The 22,101-nt window shown below is 48.2% G+C and overlaps 1 protein-coding gene across 1 annotated transcript in view; it reads left to right on the top strand.

Annotated features, from left to right (window-relative positions):
* The window catches only part of LOC311231314 (EGF-containing fibulin-like extracellular matrix protein 1), a 274,116-nt gene extending 253,069 nt beyond the window's left edge, over positions 1-21,047 (top strand). Inside the window, exons 8-9 of the mRNA XM_084317859.1 lie at positions 17,228-17,420; positions 20,880-21,047. Coding sequence (XP_084173985.1) covers positions 17,228-17,420; positions 20,880-21,041 — 355 coding nt within the window. The 3' untranslated portion in view covers positions 21,042-21,047. The remainder of the gene's footprint in view (positions 1-17,227; positions 17,421-20,879) is intronic.
* The last annotated feature ends 1,054 nt before the right edge of the window (positions 21,048-22,101 follow it).

The raw sequence follows: 22,101 nt of genomic DNA, 5'->3' as shown, positions 1-22,101 counted from the left end.
GTTAAATTTGGATTTAGTATCACCAGGCGTGCATGAAGAACAGATAATGAAATCTACTGTATGTACAGTATGTTTTTTATTCTTGCAAGAGATCCGCCATTTTGAAACTGATTTCAAATCGGATGGTTGCTAAATGCTCAAAATAGGGGAGACAAACTAACTGTGCTCCAATATATGCCAATAATGTTCAGTTTTGTGGTATATAATTCCGAGTAATATGAAAAATAAGAAATAGTAATCAGGAAGTCATTTGCTTGAAGAAAGCTAGAGGCCTTTGGGATGTGTAAAAATTCCAACGCTCATTGAAAGCTCTGGATGTCCTCTTCTCAAAATGACTCAAAATGACTACATTCACGATGGCCGGTAATTCAAAATGGCCGATTTCCCCGATAACAACAACACATTTAAAAAAACTAAAATCGCACTAATAACACTTTAACCTATTGGTAAACAAACGTATTGATGAAAATATACATTATAACTGCTGTTGTGACATGGTTATGATGTTTATTCTTGAATACGTTTGGAGAGAAAAAACGATAGGTTATGTATATAACCTAGTTATATTAGTATTAGCCGAGCGTCCCGCTCTAGCCCTATTGAGATACCCCTTATCTCCTAGTACCTACTGTACTCCAATACGAACAACTTAATGCACCCACATATGATGGGGCCCCGCCCCTATGGAGGCGTAGCCTATATAACCATGACTATGGTCACCAACACACTCTTCCTCGCCAAATCTCGTTCCAGCAAAAGATCCCTCAAAAGGGAACTCAGGGCCGCGTAGAGCGGGACGCTCGGCCAATACTAATATAACTAGGTTATATACATAACCTATCGTTATATATCGTATATCGCGTCCCGCTCTAGCCCTATTGAGATATGGGGTAGAGTGGACGCGAGACCCGACAGATGTACCCCCTGAGGACCCGTAAGCCCACATCAAGGGGTGCGGGGAGCCCTGTCACCCCATCCTTCCTAATGAAGGGGGGGCGCAGTCAACTCCACCTGAATGCGAACAAGGGAGAACTAGAACCCCTTGAACACACCGCACAGGCGGAACCACGTGTGACTGAACACACTGTGGCCCATACCCACACACCCCTGCTACCCTACCAAAGGACGGGAAGCAGGGAAGGCCACAGACCCCAGAACCGCCTGGGAGACAGAACCCCCGGTCATGTCCATGAGGTAAAACCTTACAAAGGGGCCCGGGGAGGACCATGAAGCTGCAGCACAGATGTCCTCCACCGAGGCCCCACCCTGGAGAGCGGCAGAGGCAGCCACCCCACGAGTGGAGTGTGCCCTGATGCCCCCAGGGGGATCCTGCCCAGCCAACATGTAGCAGAGGGTAATGCCCTCGCACAACCAATGGGACAGGCGCTGTTTCGACAGTGCCTTACCAGCACTAGACCCACCGTAACAGACAAAAAGCTGATCGGAGGGGAGCTCCAGTAGCTCACCGCGTACCTCGGACGCTATTTCGGCGTCGGGGACAACCGTGCGCGTCACGGATCTGGGGTACACGAGTTCGACTCCCGGACTCGCCGTATTTTCTCAGAGTGTCTTTCCCCCGATCTATACCCCATTCAACCTGTTTCTGTCGGTCATGCTTGACCAGAAAAAGCGATAAACGCTAAAAGAACCAGCTGACTGGTCAAAGTTTAAAAAAAAAAGAAAAGCTGATCGGAAACCCTGAAGTCCTGAGTACGGCTGAGGTAAATTCCCAAAGCACGGACTGGACATGACATGTGAAATCATCATTATCGGTCCAAAATCCCTCACCAGCCACACCCAGGATTTCACCCTAAATATTGATGGTACCATTGTCACCCCCTCCACTCACGTCCGTAACCTTGGCATCATCCTGGACTCCACCCTTTCTTTCCTCCCCCATGTGAACCACATAACCAAATCTGCCTTCTATCACCTCCGGAACATTGCTCGTCTTCGCCCCTCCCTATCACTCTCCGCTGCTGAAACACTGGTTCATGCATTCATATCATCAAGACTAGATTACTGCAACAGCATCCTCTACGGCTCACCAAACACTATTCTCAATAAACTCCAATATGTCCAAAACTCTGCTGCCCGCATGCTCACCTCCACCCGTCGCTCTGATCACATCACCCCTGTCCTCCACGACCTCCACTGGCTTCCAATCAAATACAGGATACATTTTAAAATACTACTCATCACATTTAAAGCCCTCAACAACCTTGCCCCTCCCTACCTGTCCGACCTCCTCCACCGTCACACGCCCACCCGTCGCCTTAGGTCTGCAGATGCCAACCTCCTAACACCTCCCACGACCAAGCTCCGGACCTGGGGCGACAGGGCCTTTGCTGCTGCTGCCCCCTCCCTCTGGAATGCCCTCCCCAGCCATATCCGTGATGCAAACACCCTGACATCTTTTAAATCAGCCCTCAAAACCCACCTTTTCAATCTTGCTTTTGACCTCTAATTCTGTCGGTTTTATTTTATTTTGTCATGTATTATTTTTGTTCTGTTTTGTTCTGTTTTTTTGTTTTGCCATAGTTTGTCTCTCCTGCCCATGTGAAGCGTCTTTGAGCACCTGGAAAAGCGCTATATAAAATAGATGTATTATTATTATTATTATTAAGGGCCGCATCCAACTCACTGGCGTGAGGAGGAGGATGAAACGCCTGAACCACAATATCCCGGGAGCGGAAGGAACTCCGGATATTTTTAGGCACGAAAGCAGGATTAGGTCGCAGAGTGGCACCGCAATCGGCTCGAAAAGACAGGCACTCTGGACGTACCGAGAGAGCACAAAGCTCACCTACGCGTTTAGCGGAAGTGACAGCCAGTAGGAACGCGGTCTTGAAAGATAGCTGTCCCAACGGCGCCTGCTCGAGCGGCTCAAACAGGGCCAAGGACAACCGACGAGGACCAATTGAAGATCCCAAGTCGGAGCCAAGGAGCGTTGCACCGGCTTAACGCGTCGAGCGCCAAGCAGGAAACGCTTCACAAGAGGGTGGCTGAACAAAACAGTCCCCTCAATACCCTCATGATAGGAAGATATAGCTGCCGCATATACCCTCACCGTCGAAGCCGACAGTCTACCAAGAAGAGACTGGAGATAACTCAGGACAGCACCCAGGGGGCAGGAGACTGGGTCCCAGCCCTCCCCCTTACACCACTCTTGGAACGCACGCCATCTGCCCGCGTAAACCTCGACAGTGGAGGGAGCATGCGCATTCCGGATGGTATCAACCACAGAAGAGTCCATCCTCTCCAGACTCACCCTCCCACCAGCCACACCGACAGGCGTTGGCCCAACACCGGAGCCTGGAACAGTAATCCGTCGCGCTGTGAGAGGGCCGTCGCTGACCACGGAATGACCCAAGGAGGAGCGACCAGAAGCTGGATCAAGACCGGGAACCACACTGCCGAGCCCCGGTCCGGCGCGACCAGGATCACCGTCCAGCGCTCCCTCCGTATCCGCTCCAACAGCTGACTCAACAGCTGTACAGGAGGAAAGGCGTACAGAAGACCGGGCGGCCATGGAAAGGTCGAGAAGGCATCCACCCCCAAGGGGGGACGATCCGCTCGACTGAGCGAGAACCACAAGGGACACTTGTGAGAGCGTCGGCACGCAAACAGATCTACCGAGGCCTCCCCGAACCGATCCCAGATCTGTCTGACTATGTCGGGGCGGAGTTCCCACTCGTCGCAACGAGGACCGCCCGAGACATTATATCCGCCGCCACATTCTCTGTACCAGGAATGTGGAGCGCCCTCAGACTGCGCAGCCTGCGGGATGCCCATAGCAACAGTTCGACCGCCGCCCGGAGCAGGTGGATGGAACGAGTCCCACCCTGCCTGTTGATATACGCCACCGCCGTCATACTGTCCGTCCTGACCAAAACGTGTTCGCCTACCACCAGGTGGTCGAACCGTTTGAGGACCAGGAGGACCGCCTTCAACTCCAACACATTGATATGCAGGGTAGCCGGGCCAGCATGACCTGTCCAGCTGCCCCCCACTGCATGGGTCCGACACGTCCCTCCCCAACCCGTGAGAGAGGCGTCGGTGAAGACCGTGACGTGTGAGCCCCTGCTGCCTATGGGGGCCCCAATGGTGAGGATACCCAGCCTCCTCCAGTGGGCGAGATCCCCCCATATCGACAAAGGAACCGTCAACCGTTTCCATTTGTCCCTCACCGGATCTATTCTCAAAGAGAGAACCCACCTCTGTATCCTCCTCATGAAGAGGAGGCCAAGAGGAACCACCGTGTGAGCAGATGACATAAGGCCCAGCAGACGCATCACTTGCAGCACCGTAACCGTCCCTCCCATATGGAAACCCCCGCCGCATGACGGAGAACCCCCCGACGCTGCTCCGAGAGGGTTGCAATCAAGGGCCTCAACCTCAATGTCAAGCCCAAGTACTCCACCTGTTGACTGGGAAGAGGGGTACTCTTCTTCCAATTCACAGCAAAACCCAGGTTGGTGAGGAATTCCACCACCAGCCGAGTATGAGACCTGGCAACCTCCTCCGAACGACTGAGGAGTAGAATGTCGTCGAGATAGAATAGAATTCGTAACCCCCGACGACGTAAGGGCCCCAGAGCAGTCGCCACTCACTTGGTGAATGTGCGGGGAGCCAGAGAATAACCGAACGGCATCCTCTGGTACTCGTACGCTACGCCCTGAAACAGGAACCGTAGGAATCTCCTGTGAGGAGGGAAAATGGGGATGTGAAAATACGCATCCTTCAGGTCTATGGAGGTGAACCAGTCTCCCCTCCTGACAGCAAGCAGAAGGAGTTTGACGGTCAACATTCTGAATGGTCTCGCTACAATCAACCGATTGAACGCGGACAGATCCAGTATAGGTCTGACCCCCCCTGTTTTCTTGGGTACCAGAAAATAACGGGAGTAGACGCCTGACATTGCGTCCTCTCTCGGGACCACAACGACGGCCTGCTTCGCCAACAGAGATTGGATCTCGTCGGCCAGGGCTGTCACTGCGTCTGACCCTAACAATAGGGTCGGCACCAAACCTGAGAACGGAGGATGGGGTTGTGCGAAATGCAAAACAAGCCCCCCCTCCAATGTTCTCTCCATCCACCGATTCAGATGGCATTCCTGTCGCCATATGTGAACATAATCCCACAGCGCACCCGCCGTCAACTGACGCTGGCCCGCAAGGAACAGTAGATAGTTGGCCCGGTCCCTCCCGCTGTGCGATGCACCCAAGGGGGGACCCCGACAGAAAGGGCCGGTTTGATACAAGAGAATCAAACTTGTTGACACACACCCCCCCCCTGAACACCCCTCTAGCGCCTGCTGAGGAGTTGTTCCGCAGCTAGACACGCAAGGCATGAGGACCCCATGGGCTCCTACACGCCGAAGCCCTGCAGTGATATTGCTACCACTCAAATCACGCTCGCCTCTCCTTTGCAGACCACTGCCGGTTTGACGGGAGTGGGAGGCAACAGCGCGATACCCCGCCTGGCGAAGGCGAAGCCGGGGTAACCCCTGCTGAGCATTCAACAGAAGAGGCAACGAGTCCCCCTGCTGACCACTGTAGCTAGTGGCAGCTGTAACACCAGGTTCCTCCCACCCACAACCTGTGGCGTAGGAACCACGCGACGGAACATTCTCACGGACAGACCCAGGCTCAGCCATCAACTGGGTGTCAGCCCCTGTCCCCATGAGAAGTGAAGAATGGGGCCGCATACGCTTCAATGAAGGTTCGCGGCCCGCAGCCAAAGGAGAACGATCAGAGCCCCGCTTCCGTGAGTAACAGAGAGAGGATTGAACGGGGAGCGGGCTGCTCGCGGCAAAATGACGACGGCTTGTTTTACCAAACTCGAATTCACCCAAAATGGCCGATCCCTCGGTCGCCAAGGCTGTCGGCCTCGCAGTACCCTGTTGACTCTCCAACCAGGGCACCACTGGCGGGGGAAACATGGCCGCCTGTCGAGGATCTCGCCACAGTCGTTGACGAGACCGTGCTCCCACCTCTGGCTGCACAGCGTGAGGCGGTGTAGGACCCAGATCAACAACCGCCTGCGCCTCCACAGAACGCCCAAAAAGACTATCTGTGGAAAAAGGAGTCGTGAGGAGAGAAAACCTATCCTCTTCCCCAAGAGGAGATTGCTCCAACCAAACATGCCTAACAATCAAAGTTGATAGCATCCTAATCCTCCCCGCAGTTATAGCTTGCGACTGAGTCAAGATCTCCATAACACCACAAACATGAACCATGTTTACAATGCCGGCTGTGAGGTTATAAGATCCCTGCATACTATTATACATTTTATTATTATTATAAAAAAAAATATTGTGTGTGTACCTATATGTATGTGTATACATATGTGTTTATGTGTATACGTACATATACAAAACAATCTCAGCTGTAACTATTGTTACTTGTCGGGGCAGGTGGGTGGATGCTTTATTTTAAACAAATTAATAATACGTCAACTTTATAAGGAATAGCAAAGGGATTTTTTTTTTATAAATGGGAACTTATTGCTATTTGTGAACATATTTTAGAATATTGACCCTCATGTCGCAACCTGTTGTAATTTGATATGTTACCTATAAAAAGAGATTATAAAAAATGTATTAAATAAAATGTTCCCTGCATACTTGTGCCAAGCGCACAAGATGTGGTGGAACCAGAGAGGTCAATCCTGCACGTGGTCAGATCTTCATGGTTGATACAAATGTATTGTTAAAGTGTTGCCAATCAAATACAAATTCAGATTCAGGAGTTAGATGGAGGTCTCGTCTCTCTGGCCATTGAGAAGTCAAGATCTCTGTGTGAACAGAGATCTTAGGTGAAAACCTCCAAACAGACAAGCAGGTAGAATCAGTTTAAAAAGAACACAAAGTGGACCGTGGCTGTAAACGCACAGACAGGCCCTCAGAGTCACGACGCTCCACCATTCGCCTTGGTTTACACCTGCTATAAATCCTTCACCATCACCGTGTAGCACCCAACCTTGGGCTATACAGGCTCAACTGCTGCTATACACTGGAACCAGACACACATCACACCACACAAGGGCTTCAGAGGAGGTCTATCTCCACATATCTTTATGAAAGCACCACCAGGGACCTTGAGAGGAGGTCCATCTCCACATCTCTTTATGAAAGCACCACCAGGGACCTTGAGAGGAGGTCCATCTCCACATCTCTTTATGAAAGCACCACCAGGGACCTTGCGAGGAGGTCCATCTCCACATCTCTTTATGAGAGCACCACCAGGGACCTTGAGAGGAGGTCCATCTCCACATCTCTTTATGAGAGCACCACCAGGGACCTTGAGAGGAGGTCCATCTCCACCTCTCTTTATGAAAGCACCACCAGGGACCTTGAGAGGAGGTCCATCTCCACATCTCTTTATGAGAGCACCACCAGGGACCTTGAGAGGAGGTCTATCTCCACATCTCTTTATGAAAGCACCACCAGGGACCTTGAGAGGAGGTCTATCTCCACATCTCTTTATGAAAGCACCACCAGGGACCTTGAGAGGAGGTCTATCTCCACATCACTTTATGAAAGCATCACCAGGGACCTTGAGAGGAGGTCTATCTCCACATCTCTTTATGAAAGCACCACCAGGGACCTTGCGAGGAGGTCCATCTCCACATCTCTTTATGAGAGCACCACCAGGGACCTTGAGAGGAGGTCCATCTCCACATCTCTTTATGAAAGCACCACCAGGGACCTTGAGAGGAGGTCCATCTCCACATCTCTTTATGAGAGCACCACCAGGGACCTTGAGAGGAGGTCTATCTCCACATCTCTTTATGAAAGCACCACCAGGGACCTTGAGAGGAGGTCCATCTCCACATCTCTTTATGAGAGCACCACCAGGGACCTTGAAAGAAGGTCCATCTCCACTTCTCTTTATGAAAGCACCACCAGGGACCTTGAGAGGAGGTCTATCTCCACATCTCTTTATGAAAGCACCAACAGGGACCTTGCGAGGAGGTCCATCTCCACATCTCTTTATGAGAGCACCACCAGGGACCTTGAGAGGAGGTCCATCTCCACATCTCTTTATGAAAGCACCACCAGGGACCTTGAGAGGAGGTCCATCTCCACATCTCTTTATGAGAGCACCACCAGGGACCTTGAGAGGAGGTCTATCTCCACATCTCTTTATGAAAGCACCACCAGGGACCTTGAGAGGAGGTCCATCTCCACATCTCTTTATGAGAGCACCACCAGGGACCTTGAGAGGAGGTCCATCTCCACATCTCTTTATGAAAGCACCACCAGGGACCTTGAGAGGAGGTCCATCTCCACATCTCTTTATGAGAGCACCACCAGGGACCTTGCGAGGAGGTCCATCTCCACATCTCTTTATGAGAGCACCACCAGGGACCTTGAGAGGAGGTCCATCTCCACATCTCTTTATGAGAGCACCACCAGGGACCTTGAGAGGAGGTCCATCTCCACCTCTCTTTATGAAAGCACCACCAGGGACCTTGAGAGGAGGTCCATCTCCACATCTCTTTATGAGAGCACCACCAGGGACCTTGAGAGGAGGTCTATCTCCACATCTCTTTATGAAAGCACCACCAGGGACCTTGAGAGGAGGTCTATCTCCACATCTCTTTATGAAAGCACCACCAGGGACCTTGAGAGGAGGTCTATCTCCACATCACTTTATGAAAGCATCACCAGGGACCTTGAGAGGAGGTCTATCTCCACATCTCTTTATGAAAGCACCACCAGGGACCTTGCGAGGAGGTCCATCTCCACATCTCTTTATGAGAGCACCACCAGGGACCTTGAGAGGAGGTCCATCTCCACATCTCTTTATGAAAGCACCACCAGGGACCTTGAGAGGAGGTCCATCTCCACATCTCTTTATGAGAGCACCACCAGGGACCTTGAGAGGAGGTCTATCTCCACATCTCTTTATGAAAGCACCACCAGGGACCTTGAGAGGAGGTCCATCTCCACATCTCTTTATGAGAGCACCACCAGGGACCTTGAAAGAAGGTCCATCTCCACTTCTCTTTATGAAAGCACCACCAGGGACCTTGAGAGGAGGTCTATCTCCACATCTCTTTATGAAAGCACCAACAGGGACCTTGCGAGGAGGTCCATCTCCACATCTCTTTATGAGAGCACCACCAGGGACCTTGAGAGGAGGTCCATCTCCACATCTCTTTATGAAAGCACCACCAGGGACCTTGAGAGGAGGTCCATCTCCACATCTCTTTATGAGAGCACCACCAGGGACCTTGAGAGGAGGTCTATCTCCACATCTCTTTATGAAAGCACCACCAGGGACCTTGAGAGGAGGTCCATCTCCACATCTCTTTATGAGAGCACCACCAGGGACCTTGAAAGAAGGTCCATCTCCACTTCTCTTTATGAGAGCACCACCAGGGACCTTGAAAGGAGGTCCATCTCCACTTCTCTTTATGAGAGCAGCACAAGGGACCTTGAGAGGAGGTCCATCTCCACATCCCTTTATGAGAGCACCACCAGGGACCTTGAGAGATGGTCCTGTCTCCACATCTCATTGGCAGGTGGAATAAATGTAGTGAAAATGTATATTCTACCAAATAGTTTTGTGGTGTGATGGTGGCTGTGATGGCAGAGCAGTGGGAAGAGGTTTGACATGGTTCATGTTCAATTTAAAGGTCCCATGCATTATAAATGGCCTTTTCCAGTGTTTAGCATTGTTTCCTAGCAATGGGGGATTATATCAATGTGGTCTGTGTCTCTAATTATCATATTGACTCATCAAGACTCGTCAAGTCAAGTCAAGAGTTTTATTTGTCACGGCATACGAGTATACAATGAAATGCGGGTGGTCTTGCCCGCAACGATGTGCAATACAGTGGGTACAACATATAATAGAATCCAATACAAAAACATTGTGCAATAAACAGGTAACAGGTAACATGGTGTGACATCAAAATCGGTATCTGTACATAGTTATTTACAGAGCATATAGGACATGCTAGGTAGCTTTGGTAGTGCAATACACTGTTACTGTTGCTACTACTGATTTAAAGTGGCCTTTCCTTTTGGCAATAAGTGTGAGTGTGTGCGCATGAGTGTGTGCACGCTCCTGTTAAAGTGTTAAGTGGCTGCTAGTGTGTGAGCGTGCACTGCGTCTAGTCTCGAGTTCACAAGATCTTCCCTCACTCAACTAAGCCGTTCTGATTTGACTGTTTTGCTGATGTGAATAATACTGGTTGTAGTCACCGCCCACAATTCGCTCAACAACAGAGCAGTGAAATTACTTCCTCAAACAGAGGGTGCGACAGACAGCAGAGAACGAGCGAGCGACAGAGGGAGAGAGAGAGATAGAGAGGGAGAGAGAGAGAGGGAGAGAGAGAGAGGGACCGCGGCGCAGGAGTGTGTGTAAATGTGTGTGCGCCACGGGGATGGGTCTTCTCCCCGCAGTCGGGAGCACTCCATATCACTGTCAAAATATCTTTGCGCACGCTCCCACGCGCACGCCCGTATTCCGATCCATGCAATAATATGCACAGAGGTATATATTGTCATTTGAAACAAGTTACCAATGCATTGTCCTGTGGGATTATGCCCCCCGCGGCGAAATTAATTAGTATCCCCATCAATCTCTCTATCTCTCTCTCTGTCTGCCAGTCGCAGACTGTGTGGGTGACTGTCACCCAGCACAAACAGCATGAAATCCTGAGGTAGAAATGTTTTGCTTTTGAGTACTTGATTAAAAATATAAAACAATGAATTTTTTTTAAATAAACTTTACAGATGTGTTCCATACACTCACAGGAATTGTGTAAAGTTGCCCAAATAGTGCAAGGAATAGCAATGCATGGGACCTTTAAGGTTCTGCATGTGGATCCCACATGTGACCGATGCAGTCTTTCTCTGGCATCTTTATCACACTCATTCTGTCCTAATCTGTCCATTTACTGGAGTTCAATCTTCAAAACACTGTCTTTGTCTCTGTCTTTGAAATGGAAATTCTGCCAGATCCTATGATAGCTATTTTTGGCATAGGAGTGGGGAAACAATGACAATCTCTCTGGAACAGAGAAAAGATTGTTACATTTCTGCACAGAGACCGATCCTTCTTCACTGGAAGTCTCCTTATTCGCCAAGCTGGACTCAGTGGCTAAGAGAGGTGATTTAGAATATCAACATGAGAAAATGGTAAATGGCTGCATTTATATAGCACTTTTATCCAAAGCGCTTTACAATTTGTTCCTCACATTTTACCCATTCACACACCGACGGCGGAGGCAACCATGCAAGGTGCCAACCTGCTCATCAGGAGCAATTAGGGGTTAAGTGTCTTGCTCAAAGACACTTCGACACGCTGCATGGGAGGAGCCGGAATCGAACTGTGAACCTCCGGATAACCAGACGACTGCTCTACCTACCAAGCCACTCTACCTACTGACGACTGCTCTTCCTACCGAGCCCACAAATTGAGACTCACGGTCCAAGGATCATCTGATTTTCTTCATCAGAAGTTTGAGAAAACCTGGAATTAATTTGTGGAATATGTAAAAGGAAAATCTTTTAAATGCCTTAGTTGTGTCTGTGATCCTGTTCCTTCTGTCAAACAGGCGGATTGGTTCACGACAATAAACCTGAAGGATGCGTATTTCCACATACCCATCTTTCCTCCCCTCAGAGAGGAATACGGCCCTCAAGACATCCCTCAATCCCCTGTGTCACCAAGGAATAATGATTCTATTCTACTTGGACGACATACTGATTCTCAGTCAGAGCGCTGGTGGAGCGTCTGTTGGGGTTCACCATCAGTTGGAAAAAGAGTTCTCCTTTTCCCAGCCAAGAGATTTTTGGGCATGATCTCTCTTCTATCCAGCATCAGGAAGATGTCCTCAGATAGTTCCATCCTCACAGGGTGGTCACTGCTTCTCTTCTCTTTCTATCCAGCATCAGGAAGATGTCCTCAGATAGTTTCATCCTCACAGGGTGGTCACTGCTTCTCTTCTCTCCAGTTGTCTTCCAGTACTGAGTTTACCTCCGGCTGCTTCCGCCTCGTAGTGTATCAAGACATAGCAATCGGGAGGAGATTTGCTGCCTCAGACCTATTCTTTCCCGTATGGTAGCCATGCCCAATATACAGGAGTAATGGCGATCGCCATGGGACGACTGGGATTTATTAATTTTGGAGTACCTTCTGACTGAGGTAAGGTCTATCTTAGGTAACCTGCTGGTATTTTTGTTACCTAAAACATGCTTCTGTACCGATCACAGTGTCGTATTTTACCAGACCTAAAACATGCTTTTGGTAACAATAGCAGTTTCGAGTTAAAACGACCCCCCCCCCCCCCCCCCTTGATGATTTTGTGAAGACACATATGTATATGGTATATACCTTTGATTTGGAAGTATTTGGAGTTCCAGGCGAGCAACCCGAACGATTTGGGCATAATGCATATAACGCACAATATCTCGCGTTCTATGAAAAAAGACTGGATTATTTTGGAAAGGGGCGATGTTTAGCATGGAATAGCGCACAAACTACAGTATGTAGAAATTAACTGGTTAGTTAGTGTTGGACTATGAACAATGCCTGTGAAATGAGCCATACTATTGTCTCCATAGCTATAAAACAGAGCACACAATGGGTCCGCAAACATCGCTAAAATTGCCAATAACGCTGGCGCCATTGAGTAGAGATGGGGAAACAGCGTGGTGGTCAATGAGTTAAGGATCAACATTCATACAACAACACATACATACACAACATACAACACACAACAGACAGCCAAACCACAGACATAAACAAACAGGGTGGAGTTAACTCCCCCCTGTTCCACCGCGCCACTGTGGATCTTTGGCTTTGAGCCTCGGTCCATCTGTGCAATCTCAAGATGCAAGACTCTTGAGAAGAATTTTGAGAAGTTGGAACTTTGTGGTAAATGTTTGTCAAATATGTTGCCTGGATTCTATGTTTAGGTAATATTAAATGCTCCTGAGTAAGTACAATAAAATGACATGACATACAGTGGCGAATATTCATGACAGCCAAGGGAAGCCAAGCTTCCCCAAAATAATTAAAAATTAAAATAAATAATTATTATTATTTTCTTTTTTTATAGTTTACAATAATTAAAAAATCATTATTTTTCATCTCTGTGTTATAATAATTTTCTCCCTCCTGGAGAAATTAACCTAACGAGCGAAACTGCGCCCACTCTCTCTAACACTTTGTCACTGACTGAGGCAGCTGCCAGCCTGGAGGCTCACGAGATAAATCTGTGAACGAGGTTAGGAGTAGACGTCAGGCAGTTTTTTTTGTTTATTCATCCTATTACCTCATTATTAGCCAATAAGATTCAAGCTGGGTTGGGCTTAGCTCCTCTCACGAGATAAAGCTGGGAACGAGGTTACTTAGCTCCTAACGGTCCATGGCCCAGTTGGGTCTAGGTAAGGGGAATATATGCTAATTTCGCGTCTGGCCATAGTGGCCAATCAAATCACATTAAAAGCAAACGTGACCAAACGTCTTGCCTCGCGGTATCTCACGAGATGAAGCTGGGAACGAGGTTAGCCTCGCGGGCACTTTGGCATATGCAATGAAGCATATATCACTTTATTAGCAACTTATTTTTCTACCTTTACTGAGGACCAGCAGCCAGCACAGCACACCACTGTGGATATTATGATTTAACAAATCTATCTGTCCAGGAGGAGGACCACATTATTGGCCAGGTAAGCACTGAGCAGGCTGACATAGGCTAGCTTGGTTTCTAACTAACGTTATCAGGCTAGCTTGGATGCTAACTAATGTAGCCCCAGTCACTTATTCCTCCGTAGTAGCCAGGTTAATGTGCACCATCAAGCACTGCTTAAAAGCTAGGGGTGGGTCCAAAATATATCAGATATAAATGTCAAAGGTACCCAGCGTTCCATTAGGGTTTCACACACACATGCGGCGGGGTTTGAAAGCTCGGCGTTGCTAATAAACATTTTAAATCATTTTTATAAACGAGTAAAACTGAGCTAGCCTTCGCTAAAATGGCTGCTTCCGCATTTTACAGTAGGAGCGCTGTGATGGCTGGGCGCACCAGACACGTGAATGAATGAATGAAAACTTTATTTAACAGATTGCAGAATGGGTACAATACAGTACGGCTCAATACCCACAATTGTTAAGGGTATGCAGACCAGAGAAAGACGTTTGTCTTGTTTACATCAGGGTCCCCCATTTTCAATTCATAGTGACAATTCATTGATGTAGCAGTACTGTCTATCTGTATGTCATGTATGTCATATATGTCCTGATGAATTGTAAATGGGGGACCCTGATGTAAACAAGATGAAAGTCTTTCTCTGGTCTGCATCCCCTTAACAATTGTGTGTATTGAGCTGTACTGTATTGTACCCATTCTGCAATCTGTTAATAAAGTTGTCAATCAATTCAATCAAAAACAAAGCAGCCAGCAATCACAGCACGTAAGTTTCACCACGGACATATGGACCTGTCAAGTCAAGTCAAGTCAAGTCAAGAGTTTTAATTGTCACGGCATACAGGTATACAATGAAATGCGGGTGGTCTTGCCCGCAACGATGTGCAATACAGTGGTACATATAATAGAATCAAAAGAAGAAACAACATTGTGCAGTAACAGATAGCAGGTAACATGGAGTGACATCTCGGTATCTGTACATAGTTATTTACAGCGCATGTGTGACATGCTAGTTAGCTTTGGTAGTGCAATACACTGTTCCTGTTATTCTAATTTAAAGTGACCTTTCCTTTGGCCATAAGTGTGCGTGTGTGCGACATGAGTGTGTGCCCGCTCATGTTAAAGTGTTAAGTGGCTGCTCGTGTGTGAGCGTGCACAGTGTGCGTGTCGTGTGTGTGTTCATGTGTGCTTGTGTGTGGACAGTTCAATGTTCTGAGCACTCAATGTACATTGTTCATGGCTCTGATGGCCTGGGGGAAGAAGCTGAGCCTAAACCGCTCTGTCCTAGTAGCTGAGATTTGCAGGCGTCTGCCTGACCTTAGCAGCTGAAACAGGCTGTTATTGGGGTGGTGAGGGTCTTTCATTATCCTGCAGGCTCTGGATTTGCACCTCTTGTTGTATAGAACCTGCAGGGGGGGTAGTGCAATACCCGTGGTACGCTCGGCTGAGCGCACCACTTTCTGTAGGGCCTTCTTGTCCTGTGCCGTGCTGTTTCCATACCAGGCAGTGATGTTTCCGGTCAGGATGCTCTCTACAGCTCCTGAGTAGAAGGACTGGAGTATCTTCCCCGATACTCTGAACTTCCTTAACTGTCTCAGGTGGTAGAGACGCTGTTTCGCCTTCTTTACTACTGTGCTTATGTGTGTTGACCATGTCAGGTCCTCTGAGATGTGGACCCCCAGGTACTTGAAGCTGCTCACCCTGTCCACGGTAGCCCCGTTTATCATCAGTGGTGTGTGTGTCCCCTGCTGTCCTCTCCTATAATCCACGATCAGTTCCTTGGTTTTGCCAATGTTCAGGAGCAGGCTGTTGTCCTGGCACCAGCGTTCCAGTACCTCCACCTCCTCCCGGTAGGCCTTCTCGTCGTTGTCCGAGATCAGCCCCACCACCACCGTGTCATCTGCGAACTTCACTATGGAGTTGGAGCTGAACTTGGCCACACACCTGTGATGTTTGTTTGGTTTATTTAATTCTTTTTGAGGCGTGCTGTCCTATAAATGCCAAGTAATAGTTGTTTCATGGACCAAGACCACAACAGTCTCCTCTCCTATAGCGTCAAATCTGCTGACAAAGCACAATACCTGTTGGTTTTTAGTTCACTCATTGTTCAGGGAAACACATTGTTAATGACATTGACGGATTTTTGTGATTGACTCAAATTATATTTATTTGGAAAAATAAATATAGTCACTTTATTTGAAGAGTCAAAACTGTTCTCTTGGCTTTGTTTTGTTCATAGTAGTAACGCTCATGTCATGATAAATCTGGTTAGGTCAAAACTACAGGAATATACATTAAAAAAAAAAGTAGTAGTTGTTATGATTACAGTGCATCGCAGTCACGAAAGGGGCTAGGTGACTGCTTGGTTTGACTGGCCGCCGAGCCATACTGTAGTGTAAGTGTACATGTTGACTGCTTGGTTTGACTGGCCGCCGAGCCATACTGTACATGTTGACTGCTTGGTTTGACTGGCCGCCGAGCCATACTGTACATAGTGACTGCTTGGTTTGACTGGCCGCCGAGCCATACTGTACATGTTGACTGCTTGGTTTGACTGGCCGCCGAGCCATACTGTACATGGTGACACACACAATGTCGTTCTATTGGATTCTATTATATATTACTATTGTATTATGCACATTGTTGCGGGCAAGACCACCCGCATTTCATTGTATACTCGTATGCCGTGACAAATAAAACTCTTGACTTGACTTGACTTGTGTTGCCAGTCGGGGTCAGAGGTCACACCATATGTGGAGCAGCTGCTTCCTCTGCTCTTCTCAGAGGAGTTTCAACAAACTGAATGCAGCACCAACTAAAAGATGAATGTGAGCAGAGTGAAATAAGGCCAAATAGTTCTATAGTTCTTATAGTCGTACATGTCTTCTCAGTTCTATTATAGGCAGGATGTTTGCTATTTTTTTTTTTTAAATATATAGGATGGCTTGCAATCAATGTTGAGAGATGTTGTTTTGTCCCCCATTGACTTAAGATAAGATAAGATATTCCTTAATTGATCCCCGTGGGAAAATTCAGGCATCATAGCAGCATGAGGGGGAGGGGAGGTACAGGTAGCTACATGGAAATAGTAGAATGACATGATACAGGTCATACAATTATAGTACAGTAGAAAAGTTAAATAATAAATAGTGGGCAGTGTAAACAATATAACAATATAATTAACTCTGAGTATACGCATATGAGCAAGTAGGCAGTGTAAATCAAGGTGCAGATGATGCCCTATTAGTTATATTTGCATTACAATAAATATAGTTACAATAGACACTATAATCTAAATTTACTATGAGTAAGTCAGTATACAGGTGCAGTATGCATAAGGTACGTATGGCGTGATATACTTAATGTTATACGTTGTCCGTTTAGGTACAAGCATTGCTAATGAGAATCTGGTTCTCAGGTACAAAAACACTGGTGTGAAAACATGTAAATTGTCCCAAGAGGTGGTTCAATGAGAGATCAATGAGTAATCAATAGGATAGGCTTAAAGAAATGTCCAACCTTCCTCTTCAACCAAATGTACTTCTGCCCACAGTCGCTGCAGCTGCCAGTCGCTGACTACGTGTAGAAGTCTGCCGCCATCCATCGTCTACAAATACATGAGTATCACCTCAGATCGCTCCATCCCTGCAGATATCTTCCAGATCCAAGCGACCAGTGTCTACCCCAACATGCAGAACAGCTTCCGCATCAAGTCCGGCAACGAAGGAGGGGACTTCTTCCTCAGGGTGGGGCCGGTGGACCAAAATATATATATAAATAATATAAATATATATACTGTATATATCGAAGGTTATCCTATAACCCTAGTTATATGAATATGGCGAGCGCTCTGCTCTATTGGAACTGTCCCTTTAAGCATATGCTATCATGAAAACTTTCAACCACATGCACGCACCTACACCACCTGCCACATCCGCTCACATATAAGCGGGGCCATGGCCATACTACCAGCTCCTTCCCCAGTCTTTCACCGCCGAAACGGAAGACACATGGTGTCCTCAGTGAGTCAGAGCAGAGCGCTCGCCATATTCATATAACTAGGGTTATAGGATAACCTTCGTTATATTTCATATGGCTTTACGCTCTGCTCTATTGGAACACAAGAGCGGAGCAGAGCGGAGAGCCCGACAGATGTACCCGCTGAGGTCCCCTACAACCATCAGAATCCGGGGAGGGTCCGGGCCCCCCCTAGTGAGGGACGGGAGGGAGACCGGACCCGACTGTGCGAAGAGGGAACAGTACCTCAAACGCACAGGGTGAGCAGACCGTGGGGCTTACCTTTGTTTAGAAGGGCCCGCGACTACTCGGTCGCGCATCCCGCACGCCACCAGGGAACGGACGTGAAGCAAAATACCCACGTCACAGCCCCCAACAACGTCAAAAAGCCCCGACCCCGTGGCAAGGCCGTAGCAGCGGGCCGCGGAGGAGGCCCCAGCCCCAGGCCACATCCCAGGGGCCAGGACCCCCCAAAAAAGGGGCCTGGCGAGGTCAGCGTGGCCGCGGCATCAAGACCCCACCAGACGGTCACTGGTGACACCACCCCCCACATCGCCAGCGTATCGGACAGGGCCTACAATAGGTGAAGGCCCTTCTCCACCTGGCATGCCGCTCCGAAGCGCTCCAAGGAGGCTTCCCCCCCACAATGTCGTGGGGCCAGCTGGTGCACCGGGGAGACAACCCTCCAAGGAGGTTGATCCCTCAATCCAGGCCGACAGGTCTTAACAAGAGCAGAACTCGACCTGCGCCCGGAGCACTGCGGACTAGACAGGCACGCTTAAGGGGCTAACTGTAAGAACAGTATCCCGGCGGAAAGGGTGTTCGGTATGTCGTGCACCATGTCACAATCTCATGGGGTCACGAACGTTAGCCAACGTTAGCCAACTCCGCCAGCGAACAGATTCCACCACGAACCCGGCCCGCCAATTTATAAATCCTGCGGAGTCGAGGTTCAGAGAAAGAGTTTGACACAATTGGCAGACGTCATGAAACATGCAGGGGCATACTCTCGGGCAGCCGGGGTCAGACCCGGGCTCAACCGGAGAGTCGACTCTGCTACCAACACACCGGGGAGACAACCACCCCCCTATGTTTATTAACAGAAAATGGTTGCTCCCTTAACCCATTAAGAAACCCCGGAAACATAACTGCGCGTATACACAGGCTATATACAATGCAGTTCAAGGCGTTTCAGGTTTAAAAAGGGTTAACCCAGGCCAACAGGTCAACGAGGGCAGGGCCCGACCTGGGCCTGGAGGACCAGGACCTACACAGGGATGCATAGAGGAGTTGACAGAAGCAGCCTCCCCGACAGCCCCCTCTCATCCCCGGTTTAGCAGGGAGGGAGGGGTGAAACGAATGGAGAAGGACCAACCCACCTAACATTGTGCAAAAAGGTACAACATAGTATGGACCAATGCACACCACTGTTAAGGTCAACTCGTAGTGGCATCTATATGACACACACATTCATGACATCAACCCCTGTGACGTCCGGCCGCCCTGGCATTTTTTTCCCCCGGAAAAGCTCAGGGTCCTTCGGGGTACCAGAACTTGTCTGCGCCCCGGCGGACAACGGGTTAAACTGATCCGGTCCGGCGCAACCAAGACAAGTCCTGTGCCCTTGTCATGCCGCGCCCCCAGTCCTAAGAGGGGGGTAGGTACGCGTGTCGATCCAAAACATCACAGGGGGCGCCACCAAGACGGTCAGTACGCGAGTCCTCAAGTCTAACCTAGTGCACTGGCGCTCGGTAGAGATAAAAATCTCCTTCCCAGCCGACCGCATAAAAAAACGCTGTTTTTATGATGTTGGGCAACCAAGGCGCGCCGGTCCCAAAAGGCGGATTCAATCATTGAAAAACACCCTGGGCCAGCGCTGATCGGTCTCGTAAGACCAAACGCTGATTTATGAAACAGCGTGTATGCTCGTAAAGAACCCGAGAACAGTGACAGCGAATTTCTAACAAGAAAGAGGGGAAGACAGTGGTTTTCCAAGAGAGACCTCAACGTGAGTGAAACAATTGAAAAAGGTTCATGTAACAGATTGGACTAAGTAAACAAAATGGCCCAATATACACTAGTGTTAGATAGCAGAGCAGAAGGACCAACAGTCTCGACTGCATCGCATCATCTATCCTTTACAATTACAGCGGTCTGTAGCACAGGCCCTGTAACTCACGGACATGTCTCTTGGCCAATAAGAAAACGCACCTGTGACGTCTTCAATGGCCGGGGAAATCCCGTGTCCCACTATCCTAATAAAATGTAAATGTAAATGGTGTGGGAGACAGGGTAGACTGATAGGTAGAAAGGCACAACCTCTCAGCCAATCAGCTTTGTAAAGGATATAACTATATCTGGGGGGGGGGGGTTTATTTGTCCACCCCCCTCAACCACCTCACCCCTGATACGACGCAATAAAAATGGCAGAGCCGTGACACCAGTTGTATAGTGCGCTAAATGAAAGCACATACACCTGTAGTGAAATAGCTTTACATCCTGCACGCCAACCACAGCCGATAACCTCGTTTGTGTAAAAAACTGGTTTTATCCACGGCTCTGGCTTACGTGCGAAAAACTTGCCACCCGCTATTTTTTTATCTTTACCCTTAAGCAAAGAAAAAATACCAGACTGAAGAGAGGGACTAAAAAAATCCTTGGTTTACATGCCACATATGTACAACTCTGTAAGCTAACAATAGCACACCAGTTGCGGACTCAAATGCTACGTTTTATCCTAAAACGTATTTACATGAAACACACAACCCTCATATTGCAGCACTGCTTTTATTCTGTCTATTTTATGTCTGCACTTTATGCATTGCTTTTATTCTGTACATTTTACGCAAATGTTATGCCTGTCTATTTGATGTCCATTTGTGTCTATTTTACTGCTGTGAAGCACTTTGGGCTGCATGTTTATTATTAGTATTATTAGTATTCATTTCACATTTAGATTTACATTTAGTCATTTAGCTGACGCTTTTATCCAAAGCGACTTATAAAAACAAATCAGCAACATCTCTGGCAGCTAAGGGTCAGCGGCGTTGTTCGTCAAATAGTATCGAGCTTGAGTGTTACACTCTGAGTGCATAGTAGTATATAGACACACTAGCATGATACTAGGTAGCAGTATAAGTCTTCTTCTTTGATTCTCTGTTCCGTGTGACCCCCTACACCCTCTGCAGCGCTCCAGTAACGTCAGTGCCATGCTGGTGATGACCAAGCCGCTGACGGGTCCCCGGGAGCACGTGGTGGACCTGGAGATGGTCACCCACAACAACGCCCTCAACTACCGCTCCAGCTCGCTGCTGCGACTCACCATCATCGTCGGACCCTACGGCTTCTGAGCAAGCCTCCCCTCTGGGGTGTGGGGTGTGGGGTGTGGGGGGGGGGGGTGTGGAGAGGGGATTTATACTTAAAAAGATTAGTCGTGGTCAGAAAGGAAAATATATGGTTCTCGACAAAGCTGTTTGTGTACTTTTTTTCCTATCTTTTTCTTTCTCTGTGCGTTGGATTTCCTAGCGGCCTACGAGATAAGTGTGGATCGGGCGTGTGGTGCGTTTGTCCGATCACTGGGAAAATGGACTTTGCTCAGGGATGGAATGACCCTCCTCCACGCGCAGCTCATTGGGTGGCCTTGCGTAGACGGGAATGATGGGCGTGTGAAACGGCCAATCGCTGAGAAACAACCGAGAGACGATGTTGTTGTCTTCACTGGGGGAGGAAAAGCAAACAGGTTATAGAGGTTTGTGCGCAGCGACCCATGAAAAGACAACCCAAAAAAAGTAGTAGACATTGTTTCCATGTCTTTTCGAAATATGTATTCCCCTCGGAGGACATTGCTCTGCTGTCATTCCGCCTTATTCCTAATGTCAACCGTTCCCAGGCAAACGTTCCAAAATGTCTTTAGAGATTTTGCCTAAAGGTACATGCCTAAGTAAATGGAAGATTGCTCCACTTCTACAAGGTCAATTTGCATGTTCTTGGTATCTAGGAACATCTAGGGACCTGGGGTTATGTATTCCCAGTGTCAGAAATATTGTGTCTGTTACTAGGCTTGAGTAAATTGTAATAATTTAAAAAAGGAGAATATAAATTATGATTTTATTTTGCATCTGTGCCGGTGAATAACACCATGAAAACATTGAGGTTATTTTGATTACGCACACTGAGCTCATTCAGCACCTTCTTGAGATCAAGTGTACATATAATCTAAAATATACACTTTGACTGCTGCTTTGATAGGGTTAAGGTCTTTACTCTTGGATACATTTGGAAAAGAAAACACAACATTAACCTCTTAACTCATTGGGGGCCAACAGCAGAGGGCGCTGATGGCGCTTCAGCGCCAGTGCTTTATCCAATGTAGGATAGGACTTACTTGCGAGTGCTTAAAATATATAAAAT

Source organism: Notolepis coatsorum (assembly GCF_963971535.1).
Source record: "Notolepis coatsorum genome assembly, chromosome: 7".
Lineage (NCBI taxonomy): Eukaryota > Metazoa > Chordata > Actinopteri > Aulopiformes > Paralepididae > Notolepis > Notolepis coatsorum.
This window is presented reverse-complemented; position numbering and strand designations above follow the sequence as displayed.